At 44.3% G+C, this 11791-nt stretch overlaps 1 protein-coding gene and 1 pseudogene across 1 annotated transcript; both read right to left on the reverse strand.

The window, feature by feature from the left end:
• Window positions 1–610: 610 nt before the first annotated feature.
• LOC136444724 (type I iodothyronine deiodinase-like) lies at window positions 611–5244 on the reverse strand (annotated as a pseudogene).
• Window positions 5191–8645, reverse strand: LOC136445060 (probable N-acetyltransferase 16). Its single transcript, XM_066442913.1, has 5 exons — window positions 8545–8645; window positions 7418–7665; window positions 6646–6819; window positions 6071–6328; window positions 5191–5517 (listed from the first exon to the last, which is right to left on the reverse strand). Exons 2-5 carry the CDS (start codon window positions 7607–7609, stop codon window positions 5191–5193), a joined length of 951 nt encoding a protein of 316 aa, XP_066299010.1. The 5' UTR covers window positions 7610–7665; window positions 8545–8645.
• Between the last annotated feature and the right edge of the window lie 3146 nt (window positions 8646–11791).

The following is an 11791-nucleotide window of genomic DNA, read 5'->3' on the forward strand; positions in this document are numbered from 1 at the left end:
TCCCCCATCGTAACTTCGAGTGGTTTGTTCTCCCGCCAACCTACGAAACGGGGACACTCCATTTCAAGTCAACAGGTGAACAGAAGAGCGCCCAGTGCCGACCTGTAAGGGACCTTTCAGTAAACGCGTCAGTAGGGGCTGTTATTTGGTAAATCAAGATGTTTGCTCGTTGTTGGCCGTTTTATGGAATGAAAGAGACCTTACTTTAGGGAACTAAGAGGTAAGTAATTATAAGCTATGTGTTATCGAAAGAGTTACAGAATAAAAAGTGTGGAATTAAACGTTTAGAAGGAATAATAGAATTACTTCTATTAAAATCACTGAACTTGGCGACTGCACATCTTATGAGCGACACCATGTATTCTTAGGTGGTACTGCAGGGAAGCAATATATTATACATCATTTAAGGGACGTGGGGTTGTTTTCGTCTGCAAAAGTCATTTGTGTACTTACAAACCATTTCAAATTGTATTAAAGATGTGAATTTACTCATTTGTGTTTTGTATTAATATGTTCTTGATGACCCGTCACTTAGCGGTTAATGTTCTTATACTTTTTTTGTCAAAATTCCATATGGACTAAGAAAACAACAAACAAAGAAACAAACAAAGTCGAAAAGAAGTCTTTAATGATGGATGAAGTTTGACAGAACATGTAAAACTTCACTTTCACAAGAAGGGAAAAGGAACGATCGCATTTTTCGGGGTCGGTCCGCTCTTAGGATTTACGGAACAACCCGTCATTCTATATCGTCCTTTTCCTCTCTTAAAAAGTTTACTTGTCCGTCCATGTTTTAGAAGGTTTGGTAGGCATGTACTTCTATTCTATTCAGATCTAGACATGTCGACAATATCACTGCGTATTCACGTCTATTCCTCTGTTCTGTTTGGTAAGTTTCTGTTGCTTTATTCTTATCTCTCTTTTGTCTATACATTCATAATTAGTGTTATTCCTCTGTGGATCTTCTGTACTTTACGTTGCGGTAGCAACTACATGGAGAAGGAATGGCTTATTCTTAGTGACCGATGTCAGTGAACATCCGTGAATAGTTTCATCAGGTTGGGAAGTCACTGAATAAAAAGTCTATTTTTACACAACCAAGAGATTTATTCAACTTTTGTGCGTTTGGGACCGCATTGTGATGCCGTTTCCTGTGACTGTATACATGTAAATATTTTGCGTTTGGGAATGCATCTATAAGCAGCGACACCTGTGCTGCAGTGCAATGTGAACCACTTAGAATTGCCTTGAGAAGGTTGAATAAATCTCTTAGTTCACTTGAAAGTTCATCTGTGTTAGTCAGTCAAAAATTTGGGTAAGTCAAATTTTTTGTGTTGTCAATTACAGTTCAACCTTCATTCAGAAATCTCTTGGTTGTGTAAGATAAAATTTGTTTTATTCGATGCCAGTAAAGTTTTGCAGCCAGTCGCGAACCTCGTCCAAATGGTACCCCTCCGGCCCAAGCTCGCCCCTATAGGTCACCATACCGTCCAGTATGACAAACAGGCGGTCGGGGTAGCAGGCGTAGGTTCTAGCCACGGCATTGTCCATGGTGTCGGCTACAATGGGACAGGGGGCGTGGTCGTCGTGTTGCTGCAGTATTCTGGCAGCCGCTAGGCGTTCTTGAATAGAACGGTGCTGAGGAATGTTGATGTTGTTTTTAAATGCCCAGCCACCGGGAGGGTGCGCCTCGGCTAGGTAAACCTGCGTCAGAAATAAGAAGAGAAAAACCAAACGAATTAAGAAAATTTATTGCAAATATCCGTATCTTTCCCGGCCCCAGAGTTTATATTTGTATATTTGTTCGAACAAGTCTATCCGTAAAATGCAATTATAACCCCCCCCCCCCCCATGCTGAACTTGACTGACTTCGACTGTTAGGGCACTCATAGATAAGATAAAAGCGATGAATGGATGGAAGGATGGATGGACGGACAGATGGATGGTTGGATGGGCGGATGGATGGATGGATGAAGGAATGGATATATGAATCGATCGATTGGTTGATTGATGGATTTAACGAGTATGACGGCAACTTATCTTCATTACCGTGAGGAAGTCTGCAGTTCGCTCAAAGTCCGCCGCGAGGCGCTTGAAGTCGGCCAGTTTGGCCCGGAACGGAGGTCAGGAGCAGCTGCCACAGTTCAGCACCAGCGGACGGCCTGGTGGAAAATGGAAAAGTTATCAAACCATAAACACTAAAAAAAGCTAATAGTTAACAACTATTCTAACCTCCAGCATTAATCCGCTGGGTTGCATTAATCCGCTACTTTTAAAGATTGGGGGCTTGAGAGATCTCTAGTGCAGCATTCCCCAGGTATACGTATGCACAGTTTAGACATACAGGAGTGCATTATACTGGGGGACGGCCTGGTGAAAAAGGAAAAAGTTATCGCATCATAAACGTCTTAACCTGAAAAGCTCATAGATTAAAATCTCAATGATACTAGAAAAGGGGAAAATTATGAAATCATAACCATCTTCACTAACAAAATGTCCTTGATTAGAACGCAACATTTTTTCTTCTTTTTGTTTTATTTAGCCATGGTGGCACAACTCAGTGTAAGACACTGATTTACAGCCCTAGAACGCCTAAGTCTCTAAGTGCATCAAGCGACCTAATCACACATATAAAAACTGAGCTAACGAATGCGAAAAAAGAGATAGATTCATTACCTGGATTTCCAAATTCTAAAAGGTCACGTGTTCTTCCCGTGTCCAGTTCGATGACGTCACACCCGGGTGCCCGGGCCCCGACCCGGACGCGGCTTGTGACGTCATACCAAATCGCCCAGCACACGTCTAGATAAGCTTTCAGGCTCAGGAAGGTGTCTAAAATTAGGAAAACAAACAAACACAAAGGAATGATGTTTAGCTTCTGTTAAGCCTTAGAAAGAAGTAGATGTGCCTCAACTGGCCTACTCGAGCTGAATGTCTGCCAACTTCGATAGATCCGTTCATAACAGCTGTAACTATTCTGTCGTTCAAACAAACTAAATAACTTTTAGCAACAACATATCCTTTGCGGATGTGATAAAACGAGGTGTATTAAGAAGTTTTCGTTTATAAACACTTATCGTTTATAAACACACAGATGAAACAAATCAAAGTGAAGACGGTGAACTAAATTCACACTCAGTAAGAGCATTGTATGTGTAAAGCATACACGCAATCGTCATTTTTTCCCATGACTACTTCATGTAATTTTCATACAGAGGTTAAATCAAACGTTCGGTTACTATTCATCAATCCTCACAATGCTTGTATGAGTTCAAGTGTCTTAGAATACCTGCATAGTCGTCGAACTCGAGGGGACAGTCCCAGAACTGTGTGGCCTTGGCAACTTTAACCAGAATCTGACGCTGTTTGGCCGGAGAAATGATCCCCAGGATTCGCAGGAAGATCAGTTGTAACGTCCAGCTCACAAGAAACCGCACGTAGGAGAGGAACATTCGACAGAAGCCAGGTGCGGCCATCTTTGTCGCTAACTGCAACGTTACTACAAGGTCACCGAGCAAATAACACCCATACGTAACACAAAGAACAATTGCAAACGTACGTAACGCTAGTAAGCGCTCAGGCAGAGTTCGACAAGCATGTTGCGTCACACTCTTAAGGGTCACCTGAGGACGTCAAGCCTCCACGAAAGACGAAGGAGATTAAAAACTCCTTGCTAAGACGACACAGGTCCTTGGAGACGGTATATCTAAGTAGGTTGTCTGTTCAAGGTCCTACACGACACGTACGCAACACTACGGGTTAAGCGCTGAGTTCGACCACCATGTTGCGTCACACCCGTAAGGGTCACCTGAGGACTTCAACCTCATTTAAGACCAAAGAGGCTCAAATCTTGACAAAACCTCCTTGCTAAGACGACGCAGTTCCTTGAGGACTTCTTGAAGACGGTATAGGAAGAGGTTATTTGCTTCAGGTGCCACTTGGAACAGTACGCCCACCGGTGGTTACGGCCGGTTAGGTAAACTGCGCACTCAAGTGCTGACCTTGACCGATGTTTATTCTTGGCTAGAGTCAACTAGGTCGGTGGGAAAGGCCGCCTGCGCTATAAATAACAGAAAGGGACGATCCAAGTATGCTTTTTTTGCGATCGAACGATGTTTTATTGCAAGCATTTCATCACTTCTCTGATTTAAATTCTCCGGTTAAAGCCCTAAAAGTAGGTAAGTAGGTTTGTAGGTGACCCTTGTCAAATCCTACCAGTGTTCTTTTTTTTTTCAAAAGCAGCGTTCTTGTTATTGTCTACTTCGGACTGTCTATCCCCTGGCCACTGACATTCTAAAATCAAGAAAAGTTACAATTTGATTTCGCCTAGCGCATACTTTAACAAACTTCTACAATGGTTAAAGAACAGTCCACGCCAAAATCGATGACGGCATTACCCCAGAAAAAGGCCATTGTCCGCCAGGTCATTCACCTTTGTCCCTCTGTTCAAAGGTGCGTAGAGTTTTGAGGATGATATAATCCATGGCAATCCGTGACGCAACCTTGTAATTAAAAACTGATTTATTGGAATGAACATCAAATGTTACACGCTACATTTCTGTGCAAGTATGTATGACTTGGGGCGGTAAACTGTAAGGTTTGTTTATGTAGGCTGTTCAGTACAAATGAACGTAATGATTTCGTCAAATGATAACGTTATATTTCTTTGATAAATGAGGCAAATCTGGGATGGCAAGCTGACAAAAATGTGTATGGGTCTCTCGTTGCTGCTCATAGTTATGGAAAACAGAAATTAGATAGATATGGAAGAACTCAAATATTGCAACACAAAATACAAATGTTAATATAAGAAATAAAATCACCATGGATCGTCGTAAACAAAATGTCGAAAAAGAAATGAGACAATTTCAACAGTCTAATCTATCTACGTTTGTTTGACATTATTCTATGCAAATTGTCTCCTTTTCGACCACATCATCAGCGGTTGGTGTTTAGTACTTAGCTTTACCGACAGCTGCTTTAGAAATGGTGGTGAGGTCTGTTTCATACAGAGTATAGGTGTGATCGTGAGGCAGGTGACCGAGTTTCAGATTTTCTACGCAATATTTCATCACTGCTTCCTTTAAATCCTGGTCTATCACCATGATGCAGAAGGTTATCATGCCTGTATACTGACTACAGGCGTTCTTCACGTGGTGTGCGATGTGAGCCTTACATAAAGACTCGTCCTTACAGTGTATGTCTATGTGATACACCCTGCCTCGCGGGGTCATGTAACTCCCGCCTAAGACTCTTAGCGGCCGGTTCGGTTGGGTCGACAAGGATGTAGCACCCCGCTTCTACAAACTTCTTCATGTTGGATTCAGAAAGTTTGTACGGATCCCAGCCAACAAACACGCGGCCTTCAGGCAGGACGGCAGCCGAGAAGGCGGGCGGCAGCAGGCGGTGGAGGTCGGGAGGCTGGTAGGGGGTGAGCGGTAGAAGGTAGGCGGGCGTGTTGCTTGATGCCAGACTACTTTGGATGGCAGACACGTCAGCCTGAAGGTACATGACATCCTGAAACGGAAAGGACGTAACTTGTAACACAGTCAACAATCGTGTGGTTAGTCCAGATGGCAATAATGCAAGTCCATGAATTTCACAAATCATGGGAATCATGCCCTATATATTCATATTAACACTTGTTGGTTGGTCTGAAGTGCTCTTTTTGAGAGAAACAAACAAAAGTCGGGTAGGCGACGAAAGAAAGATTCGTTTTTTTGACGATGAAATTCGTTGAGTGCTTTGTCAATTCGATCGGCCGCAGCGACACCGCCAGCGTGCCGCGGGTCCAACGAGAAAGGCTAACTACAGTTCCATACGCAAAGCCGTCGATTGACCATACCGTTACAGCCTGGTTCTGGGTTGACATCCAGAAAATGTGATAGTCACCTCTCATAACGACACTTCATCCTAGATTGTCCACGATATCAAGATAAACGCTCAAAGCTGTTCAACCTTCTTTCCTGTAGAAAAATGTGCTAGTCATCAGCAACAATGTATGGTTAGCCCAAAAAGGGCCCAGAGAGCCTCATATGGAGGCTAGTTCACGAGTGTACGATGTACTTACAAAGTTGCACTTCTCCTTGCCGGGCCAGAGACCCATGAGCACAAGGACTTTGCGAACATCCATACGGTGAGCCTCACCAACACCTCGTAGTAAAGTCGTCGGCTTACATCGCTGGAGGAGGAAATGCTTGAACATCATCAAGGCGGCCTGTCTCATGCGACGAGAGGTACCCATTCCTTTAAATTTGGGGTTTTGACGACCGGTTTTCGCTAGTAGAGCTTCACCATCGTCGTTAAACATGTAGACGTAGATCACCGCCTGCATGGAATAGTCTTTTTGTGAGTTTAATATATACACCCAGAATGTTTGTACAATAATGTGCTGTACTACTACTACTACCACATGTGTGGAAGGATTGACATTACTTCTGACTATCACCGAATAAAAATACCCTCTTTTTACACAATAAAGAGATTTATTCCACCAACGTTTCGGTGACCATCTGTTACCTTCTTCAAGGCAATTCTGAATGGTTCACCACTTCACCGAAACGTCGGTGGAATAAATTGTATTCAGTGACTTACCAACCTGATGCAACTATCTACCGGTGACTATCACCTTTTCAATGTGCTTACCAGGCAGTCGTCTTCTTCTGTTACAAGCACGAAAACGTTCGGATCGTCCACATACTGGTGAAACTTGGCTGGCAGGTAGTCGAAACCGTCACGGAAGGTGTCCGTAGACGCCATTTTCATCACCGCCTCGTAGTCGCCATGCTTCGCTTCTCTTATTAACATCTTGCCGTCGTCCTACGAGATGGGGGTTCAGTAACGTAAAGTTACCAATTATCGTCCAATTTATTCAAAACATATTCATCTTTAAGTTAAAACCGCGCGGACAGAGCCAAATGTTTAACCCATTGGGAGAAATATTGGCTCTTCTAGAAAGAAAAACCCATGGTCTGTAACTTTTTCTCGTCTGTTTAATACCATGCGAGCATGTCAGAGGTCTATGATGAAGACTTGTGTTTAAGGGTTACCCATTATCGTCCACTGCTGAGTCTTTCTCCTCCTAGCGCTATACATGAAAAACATAGACCAGAAAAAGTGCACAATTACTCAGTACTGTACTGTCAAAGTACTGTCTACAGACAAATGATAGTTAAGTCACTATATATGTTTGTCCCGCCGCTTGTTTGAAGCGATGGAAGAAAATAATGTTGTGCTGTGAATTTAACCGACATGAGCGGTACGTGACGTTCACGTGCGAAACACATAGCCATGGTGTTTTGATGTGCAAAAGTGTACCATCGGTGCAGGGGTCGTAAGGTTGTATCAAGCGTTCATAAAACTAGTAAGACTTTCAAACCTCCAATCGCCATGGGTTGTTAGCCCTCTGCCGACTCACCTTCGAACTGCAGCTAGTCAGCTGGGTGCCATTTCCATTGGAAAGTCCAGAAAAATGACTGGAATTCAGCCTGAAAGTCGCTTTGTCAAAAGCTGCTGGAATCACAACACTGGAACTTGACGATTGCTGGAAAAGTCTTAATCGTGAGATGAAATTCCCTCCACACAGAAATCTGGAAATGTTTGATGTCATGGTTTTCTCTCCTCACATGGACTGGAAAATGTCACTTGTTGTGATGACCTTAGATTCTAAACATGAAAAGAAACAAAACTGTGAATGAATTGGCATAAAAACTTGAAAGAAATTCGAAACAACAATATATATCAAGTAATCTTCCTGGTTTTCTGTTACTTCTCCTGGAAAGAACGAACACTCGATGACATAGGAACTATTCTCAAAACGTGGCTTTGGTGTGAATGCCAATTTCAAGAGCATCTACAAGAATATCCTGATGTTACTTAACGTTACACCGTGATCACAGCTGTAGATCAGTCCAAAGTTATTGTGGATAGTTTGAATATAAAATAAAGGTTTAACATCAGGTACTTTTAAAATCTATCGTGTAAATTAGAAAAACATGATGAAGTACGCGGTGTCAAATTACATATGAAATACGTCATGCATGACACTTCCGTGCAACTTGTTGTTACTGGTCCAGGAGTTTATTCTGCTATGTCGCTGGACGTTAACTTATTTTATTGTTTTATGTAATTAAGGATCATACTTATGCCCTAATTTATTGCCCATGAGACATGGCTTTAGTATAATACACCTACACATGTGGACATGACCCAAAGTGACTAGTATAGTCTGTATGGTAAAGTGAGTACGGTAGCACACAATAATAACTTACGTTAGAAGTCACTAAGATTTTTTAAAATCCTTTGTTAGCATAACTGACGTTTGACCTTAAATATGTCCTGGCAATTATGATCAATTTTAACTGTAACGTTTAAGATCCTGCAACGTACTGTAGTAGACCATTTCAGAAGGCGGAAGTAAGAACGTCACTTTCTATTAAACCATGGCCTAATAAGAATCTAATAACAGACGTCCTTCGCGGATCGACACTTTTGAAGCTGGAGGTGACTTTGTTAGAAGAAAATGTTTGGCAAACCTCCACTTACCATCGTACTTCTCTGCGTGGCTTCTGTTTAATCACACATTTAGTTGCCTCCCCTCCCTTCGCCGTTATCCTCACGCCTGCACCTTGACCTAGGACCGTGAACTCTGAACCCTATTCATTACTTTCGTCCTGCTTTATTTCTATTCCATGTGTGCATTTGCGTGTAGTTTGAGCAGCCATGAGCCCTGCATGTTGTGAATTGTTAGTAACTGAGATGTATCAAACCAATGTAACAAACAAAGAAAGTTGAATCACAATCTAGAAGGACCAGGCCAGGTTTTACGTACTAAACGTAGCTCCTTGATCCGTTGATTAAAGCTCCTTGGTACTGCAAGACAGCACAACGTCTCCTATCGACTTTAGGGTGATTTATTTGTGTAGAACTTTCATATCGGTGAATTATTCCACAACTACTTTCTATTTTAATACTTGCACCTCCCACCTCTTTAATCCTTAAATGTGTCATACCAGTCCAGTCGTTATACGCTGTTTTATTTGGATCAGCAGGTCAAAAATCAAGCCACCTTTGACCTTATTGACCTCACAACAAGTCGAGGCAAGTCTATATTTTCATCGTACAATTTATCGGTTAAACCTTTGAATTGCGTCATATTCTTCTAGTTTCCGGTGTTAAGACGTTATTGGTACTTGATAGAAGACGTGTATGCATTTCTCTGCCAGGTACGACGGAAAATGGCCTCGTATTCGCTGCATTTGTTTCTTTCGGGAACGCCCCTGGCCCCCCTCCCCCTTACCTAGTTTGTGATCACTGCAGTCTACGCTATGAATGGACTGACATGGCAGGGATATTAGCGAAAGTAGATAACCGTATTTCGAATGATGGCCACTGAGTCTGAGGATTGTCATGAGGATCAAGAGACAGAGGATACAGAATTTGAGGAGGATGCTGAGAGAGGAGGTGAGTGTTATAAATAAAGTTTACGAGAATTAGAAATTTATCACATAACTTTTGAGTAGAGTAGAGTAGAGTAGAGTAGAGTAGAGTAGAGTAGAGTAGAGTAGAGTAGAGTAGAGTAGAGTAGAGTAGAGTAGAGTAGAGAAGAGTGCTAGTAGAGTCTTCAGTCAGGTAGTCTGGTAGGATGCTTTACATCCAGTTTAAAGTTGGGGAGCATGGTAGTCTAATTTTTTAGCAAATCAAGGAACCCTTGGTAGAAAAAATTCCCAAAATCATGACATCTTTTATGTTAAAGCAGCTAAGTTAGTTTATAGTCCATATAAAGCATGCTAGATATCCTGTTGCATTCTTGTCTAAGAGTAATGTTAATTTTTTTTAACTATACAATGAAACATCATAGTAGGATTGGTCTGGACCAATCGTAGGGAATTACGCTGGAGGAAGAGACCTTTGACCTCCGCTCGTGCCATGCTCACAACGCGAAAATCTGCCGCCTCGTGCGGCCGGCTCGCCTCCCCTGCAATGTTCCGTCGGAAGCCTTTCCCCTCTCGAGCTTTCATGAAGCATTTCAACCTACCGTGCGGCGCTTCCCAACTCCCGAGGCACACGAATCTGCCAAGAAACTCGCGGGTTGCCGTCCTCGTTGGGCCCGACGCCGACTCAGACAGCAGGGCCGCGGTGTGCACTACAGCAGCGTGTATGGGCTCCCAGTGACGTTGCCCACCTGGATTCGCAGTTCTAAGCTGGAGCTCCTCCCGACCCTGAGTCTCTACACTGTTCGTAATCTTTGGCGACGTCCTGCAGCGAGTTTTCTTCACCAGCCTGGGACTGCACACCCGTTCCTGCCTGCCCATAACGTCCACAGAGACAGTGAGTCCACAGCGACCGGAACGATAGCCCCCCCCCCCTCGTTAACGCAGGGCCGCGGTGTGCAACCACAGTAGCGTGCGGGGACTCCCAGTAACGTTGTCCACCTGGATTCGCAGTTCTAAGCTAGAGTTTCACCCGAAGACTGATTCCGGCTGTCTCTACACTGTTCGTAATCTGTGGCGGCGTTCTGCAGCGAGTCTTCTCCACCAGCTTGGGACTGCACACCCGCCTGCCCCGTGTGAGTTCCTCCGACATATACATTCTGAGCCTTCATCAAGCCTCTCAACCACCGTGCGACGTTTCCCAACTGCCGAGGCACACGAACCTGCCAAGAAACCTGCGGGTTGCCGTCCCACCATTGCGTATTTACAGAGAGTACACAACGATCGGACCGACAGCCCCCCTCCCTCACTCACTTCCCGCCCTTGAGGCGGGGTCTCGCGAGACTCCGGCCCGTGATTTGAGCAGCCATGTTTCTTCTCGCGAACCTAACAACTTATCCACGAGCTTCCACGAGCGGTACTTCCTCATCGCACGCCCTTCTCCCTTTCCACCCGTACCTACACGGTCTACAAGAATGCGGTGTGCATCTACAGCAGCGTACTCAAGGCTCCCCACTCCACGTCGATGCGACTTAACCTTCCGGTCCGACTTGGAGTCCGCGGCAGCGTCCTGCAGCGAGATCGTCATCAGCCTGGATTACCACGCACACCCGAAACTCTTGACTCTTTCCAGTAGAGTAGAGTAGATTAGAGTAGTTTAGCACAGCCAGATTGACAGTTCATCAAGATCAGCTCCAGCTGCGTGCCGAAGACCCCCAGTACCCGCCCACGGTCCACTTCACAGTACTAAGTGAGAGACTCACGCCGACGTACCCTTTCCGGTTTGTCTCTACGCTGTTCGACAGTGCCCGGCCGGTGACGTCCTGCGGCGCGTTCTTCACCAGCCTTGGACACTTTTTTATGAACTTGAATATCCAGCTACCTCCTAATTTAGATTCAGCACTACCACTACAACTAACTACTTTTCCGCTACGCGGTTTGGGGCCCTCACTACCCTCGGCTTGGCCGTTGATGTCTCTGTACAACCATTATAAGCCTCTACCACAGAGCAGTTTCACAGATTAAAGACATCACATGCCCCAAACCGCCTAGCTTTCTCCTTGTATTGTCTATGTGTACGTAAGTGTAATTATAGTAGGATTGGTCTGGACCAATCGTAGGGAATTACGCTGGAGGAAGCGACCTTTGACCTCCGCTCGTGCCATGCTCACAACGCGAAAATCCGCCGCCTCGTGCGGCCGGCTCGCCTCCCCTGCAATGTTACCACCATCCCGCCCTTGCTGCAATCTCAACTTGTATCTTAAAACTCATAAAATTGTTTAAACTTACCAACACCGTACGTAATACACTACAGTTTGTGTTGTGACCGCCAAGACCACAGTCTTTGGCCGTTGATGTCT

This window comes from Branchiostoma lanceolatum, chromosome 11, assembly GCF_035083965.1.
Source record: "Branchiostoma lanceolatum isolate klBraLanc5 chromosome 11, klBraLanc5.hap2, whole genome shotgun sequence".
NCBI lineage: Eukaryota > Metazoa > Chordata > Leptocardii > Amphioxiformes > Branchiostomatidae > Branchiostoma > Branchiostoma lanceolatum.

Coding starts and splice junctions, on each gene's coding strand:
- LOC136445060 (XM_066442913.1), bottom strand. CDS start 7,609: ATGACATCAAACATTTCCAGATTTCTGTGTGGAGGGAATTTCATCTCA. Junction 6,329..6,645: donor CAGAAGAAGACGACTGCCTG/GTAAGCACATTG, acceptor TATTCCATGCAG/GCGGTGATCTACGTCTACAT. Junction 5,518..6,070: donor GCAAGGAGAAGTGCAACTTT/GTAAGTACATCG, acceptor TTTCCGTTTCAG/GATGTCATGTACCTTCAGGC.